Genomic DNA, 14911 nt, shown 5'->3' with positions numbered 1-14911 from the left:
TAAAATAAATGTATAGTTTTGGGGCCTCAAAGAACACTATCAAGAAAGTGAAAAGGCAACCCACACACCAGGCAGGGGAACGTTTGCAAATCACAGATTTGATAAGGGTTTAATATCCAGGATTTATAAAGAACTCCTACAACTCAGCAAGACAAACTGTACAATCAAAAGGCAGACAGAAGACCTGACTAGACATTTCTCCAAGAAGATACACAACTGGCCGAAAAGCGAGATGTTCAACCTCGTTCGTCATTAGGGAAATGCAAATCAAAACCACAATGAGGTACTGTTTCACGCCCAGTAGGATGGCTCTAATTTAAAAAGTGGAGGGGCGGGGCGCCTGGGTGGCGCAGTCGGTTAAGCGTCCGACTTTGGCTCAGGTCACGATCTCGCGGTCCGTGAGTTCGAGCCCCGCGTCAGGCTCTGGGCTGATGGCTCAGAGCCTGGAGCCTGCTTCCGATTCTGTGTCTCCCCCTCTCTCTGCCCCTCCCCCGTTCATGCTCTGTCTCTCTCTCTGTCTCAAAAATAAATACACGTTAAAAAAACTTAAAAAAAAAATAAATAAATAAATAAATAAAAAGTGGAGGGGCGCCTGGGTGGCGCAGTCGGTTAAGCGTCCGACTTCAGCCAGGTCACGATCTCGCGGTCCGTGAGTTTGAGCCCCGCGTCAGGCTCTGGGCTGATGGCTCAGAGCCCGGAGCCTGTTTCTGATTCTGTGTCTCCCTCTCTCTCTGCCCCTCACCCGTTCATGCTCTGTCTCTCTCTGTCCCAAAAATAAATAAATGTTGAAAAAATAAAAAATAAAAAGTGGAAAATAGGGGCGCGTGGGTGGCTCAGTCAGCTAAGTGTCCGACTTCGGCTCAGGTCACGATCTCGTGGTTCATGGGTTTGAACCCCGCACTGGGCTCTGTGCTGACAGCTCAGAGCCTGGAGCCTGCTTCGGATTCTGTCTCCCTCTCCTCTGCCCCTCCCCTGCTCGTGCTCTCTTTCTCTCTCAAAAATAAATAAATAAACTTTATAAATAAATAGTGCGAAATAAACATCAGCAAAGCTGTAGAGAAACCGTAACCCCGGCTCATGCTGGTGGAACAGGAAACGGGGCAGCCGCCGTGGAAAACAGCTCCTCAAAACACGAAACAGAGAATTACCACGTGATCCGGCAATTCCACTCCTTTCAATTCCCAAAGAATTGAAAGCAGAGACCTGAACAGATACTCGCACGCTCACGTTCCGAGCAGCCTTCCTCACAGTCGCCAAAAAGTGGAAACAGTCCAAATGACCACTGACGGATGAGCGGACACACAAGGTGTGGTCTGTGCACACGATAGAACATTATTCGTCCATAAAAAAGAAATGAAGTTCTGTGGCTCAGTCGGTTAAGCAGCTCTTGATTTCAGCTCAGGTCGTGATCTCACTGTTGGTGGGTTCAAGGTCCACACTGGGCTCCACACTGACAAGCGGGGAGCATGCTTGGGATTCTCTCTCTCTCCCTCCCTCTCTGCCCCTCCCCTGCTCACACACACTCTCTCTCAAAATAAACAAAAGAAAAAAAAAACGAAATGAGGGGTGCCTGGGTGGCTTAGTCGGTTGAGTGTCCAACTTCGGCTCAGGTCATGATCTCACAGTCTGTGAGTTCAAGCCCCTCATCAGGCTGTGCTGACAGCTCAGAGCCTGGAGCCTGCTTCAGATTCTGCGTCTCCCTCTCTCTCTGCCCCTTTCCTGCTCATGCTCTCTCTCTCAAAAATAAAAACTTCTTTAAAGATTTAAAAAACATGAAGTTCTGATACCAGCTACGACATGGATGAACCTTGCAAACATTATAGTTAGAGCAGTGAGCCAGGTGTAAAAGGAAATACTGTATGAGTCAATTTCCATGTAATATCTAGAACAGGCAAGTTGGTAGAGACAGAGAGTAGACTGGAGGTTACTAGGGACTGGGCGAAAGGCAAGTAGGGAATAATTGCGTAAGAGATGCAAAGTTTCTGTCGGTGATGAAAACATTTTTGGAAACGGATAGCGCTGATGGGTGCCCTGCCTCGGAAGGCTTTCCTGGTGTCCACGGCACTGCCCTTACTTTGTCTCAGCACTTTCACACCACCTTTGGGGTGCCTGGTGGCTGGTTTACCCTCTGCACCTGATTCCCCAGTGAGCCCGGTAGGCACTATCTCTGCCTTGATCCCTGAGTCCCTGTGCCTGGCTGGGGGTGGGGGGGAGGGCGGATGGTGATGGAGGAGGTCAACCAACAGCTGTTGGGTGAACGAGCAAAGACAGGCTGTGAAAGTGAATGGGAGTTAATTATGTGAGAAGGGGGAGGGAGTGTTATAGGATCAAGAAACCCAAAGAGCCTGGAGTATAAAACTCTGACCTAGAGGCTGGAGAGGTAGGCAGGGCCTCACACAGCCTGATTCGTGCTTTTATTTTATTTAAAAAATTTTTAATATTTATTTATTTTTGAGAGAGAGGCAGAGACAGAGACAGAGTGCGAGCAGGGGAGGGGCAGAGAGAGACAGAGGAAGACACAGAATCTGAAGCAGTCTCCAGGCTCCGAGCCGGCAGCACAGAGCCTGACTTGAACCCATGAACAGTGAGATCACGACCTGAGCTGAAGTCGGACGCTTAACCGACTGAGCCACCCAGGTGCCCCCTGATCCATGCTTTTAAAAGAGCATTTTTGCAGCGGAGTGACGAACAGACTAAAAAACACTCAAGGAGTCAAGACTGCAGTTTTGGGTGGCCTTAGCAGGTAGTGGGCTTCTTGTGAGTAGGGGCATTCAAGCAGAGGTTGCAGAGGTTGCAGAGGTTGCAGGGGTATGGGCAGGGACTGCACTGGGGCAGATAGACTTGCCGTGAGGCCCTACCCCTCCCACACCCTGCCCCACCAACTGAGAAGCCCCCCTGCCCTCTGCTCATCCCACCCCTGCAGACCTGGCCTGGAGCCCTCGCACGCGCGCCTGCATCCGTGGCAGGAGGAGGAGGCGGAGGCGCTGGCGAGAGATGCATGCGCGCAGGCTGCGGTGCAGGGCGAGCAGGGCCTGGGAGCGTTGCCGGGCCCAGTGCCACTCCAGCTGCCGCCAGCCGGACTCCTGCAGCAGGACCTGGGGGCAAAGGGGAGGGCCCACCCTGCTCTTCTCCTGAGGCCTCAGCCTCCTCCCTTCCAGCAGGACAACCCATTCTCATGGGGAGCCCAGGACACCTGCCACCCAGGCCCACTCCAAATCCCGAGTTTGTCCCCGAACACTCCTCTCCCTTTCCAGCCACGCCTGCCTCTCTGCACACGTGCACCCACCTGGGTGGCTCCCAGGTGACAGAGGGGCGACTCAGCCCCCAGCACCTGGCTCAGGATGGCGCCACACCTCTCCCGGTCTGAGGACTCTCCCTGCCCCTCTGTCCCCAGGGCCCGGAACCTGCCCCTCAGATGGAGAGCTGAGGTTGGAACAAGCACAGCGAGGACCTCCCTCCACCCTTGTTCGACCATCCCCCCGCCCCTCAGAGTCTACTTAGTCCCTAAGTCATTCAACAGCGATTTGGAAACAACCTACTCTGTGCCAGGCACCCAGCAGGGTTTTGCTGTATGGAGGAGGGACAGATGGAGGCTTGGGGGGCGGGGGGTGCTAATGAACAGGGAAGGAGAGAGGGATGGAGGGAGAGAAGGAGAAAGAACATCTCGAGGAAGAGGATAGAAGCCAGGCCTAAGGTCCCTAAGAAAGTGGGTCCATCTCCGCCCCAAAGGAACCCCGGGTCTGCCAGCCGTCCCTGTGGGTCCGGGCCCGGAGGTCCCCGGGCCCTTGGCCGCCCCCATCCTGGGGCCCTACCTGGCCAAGAAAGCCTGGAAGGTCACACGCACAGGAAAGTTGGCACTGCGGGTACACACTGCCTCCAGGATGCCTGCCTGGAGCAGCTGCTCTGCCACGTGTTCTACATCAAAGAGACCCGGAAGCTGTGGCCGTGGGAAAGAGCCAATGAAAGCTGGGGCTTAAAGCTGCAGGGGCCACTGAGAAAGGCGGGGCAGGTGGATGGGAAGGCTCCAGGGCCATGCATGGGGTGGAGGGGAGCTCACCTTTCCCGGGTTGGGGTTGAGGCACTGGATGAAATAGACATGGCTCCTGATGGGAGGAAAGGGGGTCATTTGGGCATAGACCAGCCCCCCTCCATTCAACTCCCTGGGGTCTCCTATGGGGGGCACTGTTCTCACCTGCCCAACTGGGCTAGGAGGTCCTCCAGAGAATGCTGGAAGCGAGACGCCAGCGTGGGTTTGCCTCGCCCATCCCCAGACCAGGACTCTGCTTCCTGGAACAGGCTGCCCACCAGCTGCAAGGCAAGAGGAGGCTGAGCTGGCTTGCCCCCCAGGCCTCTCCATAGCCCTGCCCATGCCCCGTCCCCGCGAAGCTGGGGTGGGCCTGAGCCCCTGTCCCTGCGGAGCTGGAGTGGGCCTGCGCCCTGTCTTTGCAGAACTGGGGGCAGGGAGCAGTCCGTAGCATCCAGACCCTGGAGAGCTCAGCCCATGGTCCAAAGTGCCAGGGGCTGCCCCTTGGGCAAGAGTGTCCAGGGCAGAGTGGGAGCCACAGTGTGGAGGGGTGGGGGCCCAGAGAAGGCTGGCAGGGACACCTGGAGCTGGCTCTGAGCAAGCATTTCCACCACGGCAGGGTCAAGATGATCCCGGTTTCTGTCCACAAACTTGTGAACCTGCAAGAGACAATGTGGGGAGCGGAGGGGAAGCCAAGGAGGGAGGCTGGGGTGGAGGCTGGGGTCTTGGTGACATAACCCAGCCTCTCCCCACTGAGCGAAAGGGCCTCCTTTGTCTCTTCAACTAGAGCCTCTGGGAAAACTGGAAATCCCCAGGCAAATGAATGGACCTGGGCTCTTATCTCACACCAGATATAGAAATTAACCCAAAATGAGTGGATGGATCAAAGACTTAAATTTAAGAGGAGCCTGGGTGGCTCAGTCGGTTAAGCGCCAGACTCTTGATTTCAGCTCAGGTCATGATCTCACGGTTTGTGAGTTCGAGCCCCACGTATGGCTCTGTGCTGACAGCGTGGATCGTGCTTGGGATTCTCTCTCTCCTTTTCTCTCTGCCCCTTCCCCCGCTTGCTCTCTCTCAAAATAAATAAGTAAAATTAAAAAAAAACAAGATCTAAATGTAAGACCTAGAACTCCTAGAACTCTAAAACTCTTAGAAGAAAACACAGGGAGAAGCTTCCTGACATTGGACTTGGCAATGATTTGCTGAATAGGACACCAAAAGCACAGGCAAGAAAAAAAAAATAGATGCACTGAATTTCATCAAAATTAAAAACTTTTGTGGGGCACCTGGCTGGCTCAGTCGGTGGAGCATATGACTCTTAATCTCGGGGTTGTGAGCTCGAGCCCCATGTTGGGTTTAGAGATGACTAAATAAGTTAATTAATTAATTTAAAAACTAAAACTTTCGTGCATCAAAAGACATTTTTGTTTTATTTATTTATTCTTATTTGAGAGACAGAGTGCATACGTGCATGTGCAAGGCAGGGAGAAGAGGCAGAGGTGGAAAGAGAGAGACTCTTAAGCAGGCTCCACGATCAGTGCACCTCTGATGCAGGCCTTGATCTCAAGACCCTGGGATCATGATCTGAGTGGAAATCAAGAGTCAGACGCTCAATGGACTAAGCCAGCCAGGTGCCCCTCAAAAGATAACAGAACAAAAAGACAACCCACAGAATAGGGGAAAATATCATGTACCAGGTAAGGAATTAATATGCAGATTATATAAAGAACTCCTACACCCAACAACAACAACAACGGCTCAATTCGAAAACGGGCAAAGGACTTGAATAGATACTTCTCCAGATGAGACACACAACTGGCCAAGAAGCACATGAAAAGATTCTCACCATGAGCCATTGGGGAAACATGAATCAAAACCACAGTGAGGCACCATTTCACACCCACTAGGAGGACTATCATTTTAAAAAATGGAAAATAAGGGGGCACCAGGTGACTCAGTTGGTTAAGCATCTGACTCTTGATTTCAGCTCAGGTCATGATCTCACAGTTTGTGAATTCTAGTCCTGCGTCCGGCTCTGCGATGACAGTGTGGAGCCTGCTTGGGATTCTCTCTCTCTCTCTCTCTCTCTCTCTCTCTCTCTCTCTCTCTCTGCCCCTCCCCAGCTCAAGCTCATGCTCTCTTTCAAAACAAATAAATAAACTTAAAAAAATAAAAAATTTAAAAATGGAACATAACAAGTGCTGGCAAGGACACAAACCGAAGCTCTTACGCGCTGCTCATGGGAATATGAAATGGTGCAGCCATTGAGGAAGACAGTTTGGCGGCTCCTTGAAAAAAAGTAAACCTAGAACTACTTTTGACCCAGGTCTTCCACTCCTAGATACATACTGCAAGAGAATTGGAAGCAGAGACTCGAATAGAGACTCGCACAGCCGTGCGTTATTCGCAGAAGCCAAAAAAGCCGAAACTCAAGTATCCATCAACTGATGAACAGATACGTGAAATGTGGTCCATCCATACAACGGATTATCATTCAGCCATGGAAAGGAAGGAAATCAGACACGTGCTACAATATAGATGAACCTTGGGAAAATATCATACTTAGTGCAAGAAGTCAGACACAAAAGCACTGTGTGTGTGTGTGTGTGCGTGCACGCGCATGCACACACACACTAAGATCTCACTTATCTGGAACAATTCTGTTCCATTGATGGCTCTGTTCCTTATCAACACCATACTCTTTCAATGACTATGTTTTAATATCTGGTAGAGCAAATTCCTCTCTAACCTTCTGCTTTTCATTATTTTATTGGCTATTCTCACGCAATGCTTTTCCAGCTAACACTTCAGAATAATTTTGTCAAAATTCGTTCCTCCTCCTCCCATAAGAACCCGACTGGGGTATTGTCTGGAATTGTATTGCTTTTCTAGATTAACTGAGAAAGGAGGAACGGTATTAGGGCTCCCCACCAGCAATGTGGTTTGACCCTCTTTTTTCAGATTTTCTTTTGTGAGTTTCAATATAGTTTGTGATTTTTCTCTATTCAATCTCCCTGTGTTTCTTTTTTTTTTTTTTCCCCAGACATGATTGGCTTTTTGGGGGGTGGCGGGGAGAGGTATAATTGACATAAGTCCCTTGGGTTTGTGTAACTCTTGGATAGTTTGTGTTTTCTTCTACAACCAAAGCATGCCACTCCCTCCAGGAAGCCTTCCCTGACTTGCCCTACTTCAAACAAGTCACATGGTCCTACCTTTTATATACCAGGCCCCTACCCAGCCTCTGTGAAACTCAGAAGGGGGAAAGGAGGGTGCCTTTGGTGGGCACCTAGCAGCTGCCTGACCATTTCCACATTATTGCATTCAATCCTCACAACAATGTTATAGGACAGATTCCCACTCCCATTTTACAGTTGAGAGAATGAAGGCTCAGAAGGAGAAGCAGAGGGACGCCTGGGCGGCTCAGTCTGTTAAGTGTCTCACTTCAGCTCAGGTCATGAAATCACGGTTCATGGGTTCGGGCCCTGCGTTGGACTTGGTGCTGACCGCTCAGAGCCTGGAGCCTCCTTCGGATTCTGTGTCTCCCTCCCTCTCTGCCCCTCCCCTGCTTGTGCTCTGTCTCTCAAAAATAAACAAACATTACAAAAAAAAAAAGGAGGAGCAGACAGCCTGAGGTTATCAGAGCCAGGTCCCACACGCCTGCTCTGCCCTTCCTGGTCTTAAGGCTCCCAAGGCCTCCACTGCCTCTACCCCATCGTGCTCAGCCTGAGGTAAGTAAGTCACGCTCAGAACTGTGTAGCATTGGGTGACTCAGTCAGTTGACTGTTGGACTTCTGGTTTGGGCTCAGGTAACGATCTCGCGGTTCCTGAGTTCCGTGAGTTCAAGCCCTGCATCGGGCTTGGGAGTCTCTTTCCCTTTCTCTCTGCCCCTCCCTGTCTAAATAAATAAATGAATAAATAAACTTCAAAAAATATTTTTTTAAAAAAGAAAACACTGCGTAGCGCCGAGGGCACAGGTAGAAACCTAACAGTCAAGCCCTCGAAGGGGCCTCCCCTCACCTATTACCTGTCTGGTGACTCAGTTCTGGGGAGCAGACACCACTGATTCACACGGGAGTCTGTCTCTGATTTACCCTGATACCTGGTAGGTGACGGTCCCAGCGTAATGCCTCACGGTGAAGATAGGAAGGGGCAGCTGGGGCTTGGCATAGCAGGGGTGACTGCCATGGTGATAGTGGCACTTCTGGAGGAAGGTGTGGTCTGTGGCCTGATAAGAGGGATGAGCTTTCCTCAGGCCTTTGCACGTGACGTCGCCCTGCCTGGACTGTGCATCCCTTCCGGGTCCATCAGTATTTGTGGAATGGCTGTACCACAGCCCTGAGGCTTGCCCTCTACTAGCTGGAGGCCTGAGGGACCCCTATAGGCCCCACATAGGCCCTGTGCAGTCGCCACCACCCTGCCCCTTCTGCAGCAAGGACTTGAAGAACCCCAGAGAGGTCAGGTATCTTGCTCAAGGTCACCCAGAGACAGGATTTGAACCTAGTTTGCCCACTGCCTTCCCAAGCTCTGCTGAGAGGCTATAGGCAGGGTTTCTGGACCCCATCACCTTTTTGCTCCTCTGGGAGACCCTGATGGCCTTGGCCTGGCCACTAGGGCCCCCACCTTGTCCTTACCACTGGGGGCTCACCTGGGACAGCCATGTCTGGGCATCCAGGATACTCAGGAGGCTGTGGGGCTGGTCTACGAGGAGGTCCAGGCAGGTCTCCCTCACAGGCTGGGGAACGGGCACCCAGGGCAGCAATTCTCGCTGACAGGCCTCCTGGGAACAGCCAGCACTGGGCCAGTCACAGGGCATGCCCACATTCATGGGGGAGCTCATCGGAGCCAGAGTAGGGGTGGCTCTCCCATTGTACAGATGAGTAAAATGAGGCCCAGGAAGGCTGAGATGGCCCACAGCAGGGGGTGCTTTGGGGCAGGGCTCTCAGTTCAGCGCCCTCGGTTTCCCAAGGATGGCCTCTGCTCTGGGAATGCCTGGGTGCCCCCTCCCACCGCCAGGCCCAGCTCCTCTTACCTCCTCCTGGGCCAGCAGCGTCTGCCTGGTGAAGAGCTGCAGGCGCTCGCTGGCAAGGTTATTGCACAGCTGTTCCAGGCCATTCACCCGCAGGGCCTAGGGGCATGTGGGCAGTGAGGTGGGCACCCGCACAAGGTGGGGGCATGGGGCAGGTGCCGTGAGGGGCGGTGCTGCACATGGGCCTGGTGTCCTTCATTCTCCTCCCAGAACTCAAGGAGGAGTGGTGCCCGGGGGCTGATGCTGCAGCCTCCAGGGTCAAGTCCAAAGGCCTAGGCACAGAGTGTGCCCACGCCTCAGTCCACACCCTTCCCTCTGCCTCAGCACAACTGTGAGCCTCCAGGCCTCTGGTCATAGCCATCCTGTGGCCTGGAAGGTGCCTTTTCCTATGGCCCAGTAGCTCGCTGGCTCTCAGAATCCCACATCCTCATAAACAGGGCCTCAGGCTGCTGCCTCCAGGAAACCTTCCAGCATTCCTCCCATAAGGATTACAGGCTCCTTCCTCTGTGCCCCCCAGCACTTCACTCACAAGCCCGGAAGAGCCCCCGCTCCACGCAGCTTTGTACGGAGAGCCCTGCCACGCTCTAACACACACACAAGAACCCACACTTGCCACAAACATCCCCTGCTCAGAGAGGGCATGGTCCCCCAGGGCACGCTGGAGACGAGAGAGCAGGGAGCAGTGAACAGTGCCCGACCAGGGAAAGACGCCACCTCCTCTTGCCCAAGCCCCCTCCTCCCTGATTATGAAAACTCAGGGCCATTCAGGGCACCGTCCCTTTTCCTGCTCCTCTTGGTGCACAGGAGGTGAGACCCATTCTAGGGCCTGTGCCTTCCCGGCTGCCTTAGAGGCTCCTGTGAGACTCAGCAAGGCCGAGCAGGACAGAACTCTCCAGAAGCGATATCAGGGCTGGACCGAGCAGGGCAGAAAGGCCACACCCATGGATTGTGTCCTGTCTCGTGGCTAGGCAGGCAAGAGCTCACGAGTGCCACCCTCAGGGAGAGCTGACCCCAGAAATGATCAGGATGAGGTGGGCACCCGGTCCTGGGCCCCACCCCAAGGGGTGACCTCAAAGCCATAGACGTCCACGACGGTGACGGTGTCCATGCTCTCTCCCTCCCTGGGTGGTGCCAGCTGCGCGTTGGTCCTCCCCAGAAGCCAAGTGAAAAGCCGTGAATACAGGGCCTTGGCCAGGGCGTCCCTGTGGGCGTGGTGAGTGAGCCAGTGCAGTAGCGAGCTGGGCCCGGCTATAGCTCTCTCCCGCCCCTGGGGCCACCTGGCATCAATGGCGCTTTCCACCGGCAGAGATCTGCAGACCCAGCCATAGGCTGTCTCCTGGAGAGCAGGGGAGGTAGGTAGATGCAGAACATCAGGTCTGACTGAGGCTGACACGGGCCCATGCCAAGCCTGCGGGTGGTGGGGGTTGGCCCTGCCTCCTGAGGAGCCCCGGGGCTCACCGTGACCTTCCTGGTGACAGCCCCCTCCAGGCGCTCTGGTGGCACCAGCAGCAGCCGGGCTGCCGTGTGGATCTCGGCCCAGCTGGACACAGCAGCCACCTCCTGGGACTCCCACTGGACAGAGAAGGGAGGGAACAGGAACAGCTCTGCGGGGGAATGGCCACATCCCACAGGTAGCTCCGGGCAGGTAGGAGCCGACTCTGGAGCCTGGGGGCCCTGAGTGCGAGTCCTAATTTTACTTCTTCACTAGCTGGCTGGCTCTGGCAGGACTTTTCCTCTGAGTCTCCACTGTCTTATTGTTAAACGGGAAACAACGACCCTAAGTTCCAGCGTTGTCGTGAGAACCGAATTAGAACACAGATAGAGGGGCGCCTGGGGGGCTCAGTCAGTTAAGCGTCTGACTTCAGCTCAGGTCACGATCTCACGGTCCATGGGTTCGAGCCCCATGCGGGGCTCTGTGCTGACAGCTGGGAGCCTGGAGCCTGCTTTGGATTCTGTGTCTCCGTCGCTCTCTGCCCCTCCCCCGCTCATACTGTGTCTGTCCCTCTCTCTCTTTCTCTCTCTCAAAAATAAACACTCCCCTAAAACCAAGAGCACACTGTATATTAATCAATAAATTATATTAAAATAAATAAGCATTTCAAAACAATTAGAAAAAGAAAACAAATATATAAAGTGATTTAGACGGAGCCAGGTACATAGGAGCTACTCAGTGCAGTTCTCCCTTTCCAGGGTGGCAGCTTGGTGGCACTGGCATAGACGACCCAGGTCTCTGTTCTCGCATCTACACAACGAACCCGCCTGCTTCCCAGGGCAGCCATGAGGCCTGGAGGGAGGCCCACAGGTATTCGGTATCATGGCTGCCCTGACCGTGCAAACAAGCCGCGTCCAGACTGGCCTCTGGCCACAGCGGGAGCCCACCTCTGAAGAGGAGAAGCAGACGTTGCCCAGCTGCAGGATGGCGGCCAGCATGGCCCAGGCTGCAGTCAGCTCCTCAGGGCGCGTGACCAGCACCTGCAGGGCCTTCAGAAGTCCTTCGAAGTCCTGGGCATCATCCTTGCCCTGGAGCCTGCAGGCCTGGCCCTGCAGAGCACAGCAGGGGTGAGGGAGCAGGGGTGAGGGGGCAGGGCCTGACAGCCCATAGCTTCCCTCCACTCCGGCCACTCCTTAGACCCCTGCTCCCAGACCTTTCCCCAGGCAAGCCCCACCCCCACCTGGTTCAGGTAGTAGTAGGTCTCTGGCCCCTGTAGGGAGAGCTGCTCCCGTGCCACAGGGTCCAGCCCCGCCAGCAACTCGTAGAAAACATGGAAGCTCCGTTCAGCCTGGGCCTTGGGGAGAAGGACTGGCTTAGGGGGAGCAGGGCTCTGGTCCTGTGCCTCAGGGGAGCAAGGACAAGTCCTGGGAAAGGCAGGGATGCGGGGGGGGGGGGGCAAGGGGGTTAGCAACCACACTCCCTGCATGGCCCCTCTCCCTCTCCCACTCTGGAGAGAGGCGAGCAGCAGCACGGGTCTTACCTGAAACACCACCCTCGAGGCCTCCAGCAGATAATGTGACACAGAAGCTCCCACGATGACCCCACTGTGGGCACGGGACAGTGGGCGGGGGGTGCCCAGGGTGCATGTGACCCAGGGGCCCTGCTCAGAATGGGACCCACTATGGGCTGGACCCAAGGGCAGCAGCCTCTGGTTCCCAGTAAAGGGAACTGATCGTGGGTGCCCCCCTGTGCCCACCAGGACCCCCTTAACTCACCGCTGCAGGCAGAGACGCAAGACCTGGCCGAAGCGACTGGCGTTTGCATTGAGGACTGTTTTGGCGTGGCCAAAGCTGCGAAGCATCAGCAGCACACCGTCCAGCTGCATGGGGGAGGGGCACTCAAGTATCCCCAGGAATGGTAGCCGCGTCCATGATCAGGCATCCCAGCTGAGGATACTTTGTGCCTAGGGGCTGTGCTCGTCCTTGGAGAGGGTCAGTCCCACCCCACCTCACCCTGCCCTCCAGGAGGCAATGCCTGGGGCTGCCCCCAAGGAGAAGCCAGAGGCCTGAAGACCGCCCACCTGGCTCAAAGGAGAAGGATGGTTCCTCTTGGACCCTGGGAAATGCCCAGCTGCCTCTCACCTGACATCTTCTGTCCCTTGTTTGCTCCTGCTCCAGGCTGCTTAGGAATTGCACAATCTTTTTGGCAGCTTCTGTCTTCCCTGAGCCACTGTGCCCACTGTGGGAGGGAGGGGCTGACAGGGTTTTCAGGAAGGGGCACATAGGACACCCCATGGAGCCCAGGAACTGGGGCATGCCCACCTGAAAGTGATTCCTACCCCCGGAAATGTGGAAAGGTAGACCCAGGGCATGGAGACCAAGGAGAAGGATGATGCCAAGAGGCCACAGTCAAGGGGCATGTGCAGTGACTTCAGCCAGGAGCACAGCCCTTACAAAGTCCAGCGGTGCCACCCAGCAGGGCACCAGGCCAACAGCTTCAAATGCAGACCCCCACGTCCCTGCCTCCCAGCCCTCAGAGTGGCCCGTAGGTTCAGCAGGGCCCCACCGCTCACCCGAGGAGAATGCATGTGCCCTGCCCAGTGCTCTGAGACAAGCGATAGGCTGACGCCACAGTGGCGAAGATGTGTCTGAGGGAAGGGGGTGGGAGCAAATGAGGTTGCCAGAGATGGGCATTTGGGCCCTCCTACATGTAGGCAGGACATGCCCTCGGTCCTCCCAGGATCTCAATCAGTGGCACATGCTGGGGCTTAGCCGCCCAGGGGGTGAGCAGAGGGTTGATGGGGGCAAAGGCACGTACGGGGTGGTGTTAAGGGCCTTCTTGGGGTGGTAGCTGGCCAGGACCTCAGCTGAGAAGAGAGGCAGGGGCCGGCGGGGGTTCAGGGAGAGCAGAAAGGGTCCCCCAAATGTCTGGGAAAAAAAACAGATGCTGTCGTCACAGCATGGAGGAAGCAGGGGCTACAAATGTAGTGGGGCTGCTGTGCAGCCCAGCCCCCCCGCCCCCCCCCCCCCCGCTCTGCAGGTCCCCAGAGAAGGTTCAGCACCCAGCCCAGGGAGGAGAAGGAAGGAGAAGTTCTAGAAGTGCCAGAGAGCCCTCTGATCCCAGGGGACAGGCAATCCCAGCCCACCCACCCTCCCCAGGTGCCCCCGTACGTAGATTCGGCCCAGGTGAAACCTCTTCTTGAGGCACAGCAGCACAGAGCTGTTACACACTGGTCTGTGGGGACAGCAGGAGGGAGAGGCAGGGAATGGGGGTGCGGTGGGCAGAAGGAGGTCTTAGGTTAGCTAGCGCTGTCACCCTGTCACCGGATGGAGAGATACTTTGGGCAAGTCGTGCATCCTCCCTGAGCCCCCGACCATAACACAGGGGTGTGGCTGCTCAGTGAGTTACCCGCTCCATGGGGGCTACAAGCAGGACCAGGCCGCTGACCCAGAGGGCAGCTTTGTGCCAGTTAGAGAAGAAACTCCCGGGGGGGGGGGGGACACCTGATTTTCACCCCTCACCCGCCTCTTCCCGCGGGAAGACCTTTTGTAAGTTACAATACCGTCTAAGGATACAATTTACAAAAATGGAGGTAGGGGTGACATATGAGGAACTCTGACCCAGACAGGACAGGTTTGGAATTGCGCCTGCTCACCGCAGCCGAGCCAGGTCGTCCGTGTCTTCCAGGCCTTCCGCAAGGCTCCTGCCCTCCGCTCCCAGGGAGGGCGGTACCTCCAGGCCCGGCCCGAGGCTCAGCTCCAGGTCCCTCTCCAGCGCCTCCTCAGCCTCATCGTCTGGCACCCACCGCCCCCTCGGAGGCCCGCAGGGGCCCGGGCTTCTCTCCCACCGCAGGTGGGTCTCCAAGGTGAGTCGAGGCAGCAGCGCGTCGTCGGTGTCAAGTCCGGGGTCCTCGCGGGGTTCTGAGCTCTGAGTCCAGTGGACCGGAGCCTCGGCCTCCAAGGTTTCCGGCCGCGCTTCACTGCTGGAGCCGCTCTCGTCCAGTGGGGACTCGTCGCGGGGAGCAGGGCCGAGGAGAGAGCCCCGGCGGGGCCCGGCCACACTTTCTCCACTCGCCCTGCGCCCCTCCCTGTCCCCCGAAGCCCCTTCACAAGGCCAAACGCGTCCCCCCCGGGCTGGGGCGTCCGCGGACGCTTCCTCTGAGCTCCGACTGCTCGACTCCCTCCCGGTCCTGTGCATCCTGGGGAACACGACCGCGAACTTGGGATCCGGAGTCCGGTCCTCATCCTCAGAAGGGCCCTCGAGAGCTGGGCTCTTCGAAGGCTGTGGGGAGCTCGAGCCGCCGCCAGGGGGAGGCCTGGGCCGCGCCCCCAGTCTCGCTACGCCCGCCAGGCGCAGCGCTAGACGGCGCCTCGGTCCCGGCCTGCGGCCCCGCCCCCCGGCCGCCCGCGACCCCGCCCCCCGGCCCTCG

The 14911-nt window shown here is 56.1% G+C and overlaps 1 protein-coding gene across 1 annotated transcript in view; it reads right to left on the bottom strand.

Moving 5' to 3' along the window:
* Positions 1 to 14911, bottom strand: part of MYO15B (myosin XVB) — a 38986-nt gene that overhangs the window by 16576 nt on the left and 7499 nt on the right. Inside the window, exons 2-21 of the mRNA XM_040456770.1 lie at positions 14138 to 14797; positions 13632 to 13716; positions 13300 to 13409; positions 13055 to 13129; positions 12624 to 12720; positions 12258 to 12361; positions 12023 to 12086; positions 11723 to 11836; positions 11430 to 11591; positions 10509 to 10622; positions 10120 to 10386; positions 9054 to 9149; positions 8670 to 8801; positions 8124 to 8249; positions 4606 to 4683; positions 4193 to 4308; positions 4058 to 4103; positions 3813 to 3937; positions 3287 to 3404; positions 2926 to 3095 (exon numbers count right to left, since the gene is read on the bottom strand). Coding sequence (XP_040312704.1) covers positions 2926 to 3095; positions 3287 to 3404; positions 3813 to 3937; positions 4058 to 4103; positions 4193 to 4308; positions 4606 to 4683; positions 8124 to 8249; positions 8670 to 8801; positions 9054 to 9149; positions 10120 to 10386; positions 10509 to 10622; positions 11430 to 11591; positions 11723 to 11836; positions 12023 to 12086; positions 12258 to 12361; positions 12624 to 12720; positions 13055 to 13129; positions 13300 to 13409; positions 13632 to 13716; positions 14138 to 14797 — 2859 coding nt within the window. The remainder of the gene's footprint in view (positions 1 to 2925; positions 3096 to 3286; positions 3405 to 3812; positions 3938 to 4057; positions 4104 to 4192; positions 4309 to 4605; positions 4684 to 8123; positions 8250 to 8669; positions 8802 to 9053; positions 9150 to 10119; positions 10387 to 10508; positions 10623 to 11429; positions 11592 to 11722; positions 11837 to 12022; positions 12087 to 12257; positions 12362 to 12623; positions 12721 to 13054; positions 13130 to 13299; positions 13410 to 13631; positions 13717 to 14137; positions 14798 to 14911) is intronic.

Source organism: Herpailurus yagouaroundi, unplaced genomic scaffold (assembly GCF_014898765.1).
Source record: "Herpailurus yagouaroundi ecotype Mexico unplaced genomic scaffold, PumYag 217, whole genome shotgun sequence".
NCBI classification, from domain to species: domain Eukaryota; kingdom Metazoa; phylum Chordata; class Mammalia; order Carnivora; family Felidae; genus Herpailurus; species Herpailurus yagouaroundi.
Note: the sequence above shows the minus strand (reverse complement) of the source record. Positions and strands in the feature narration are given on the sequence as shown.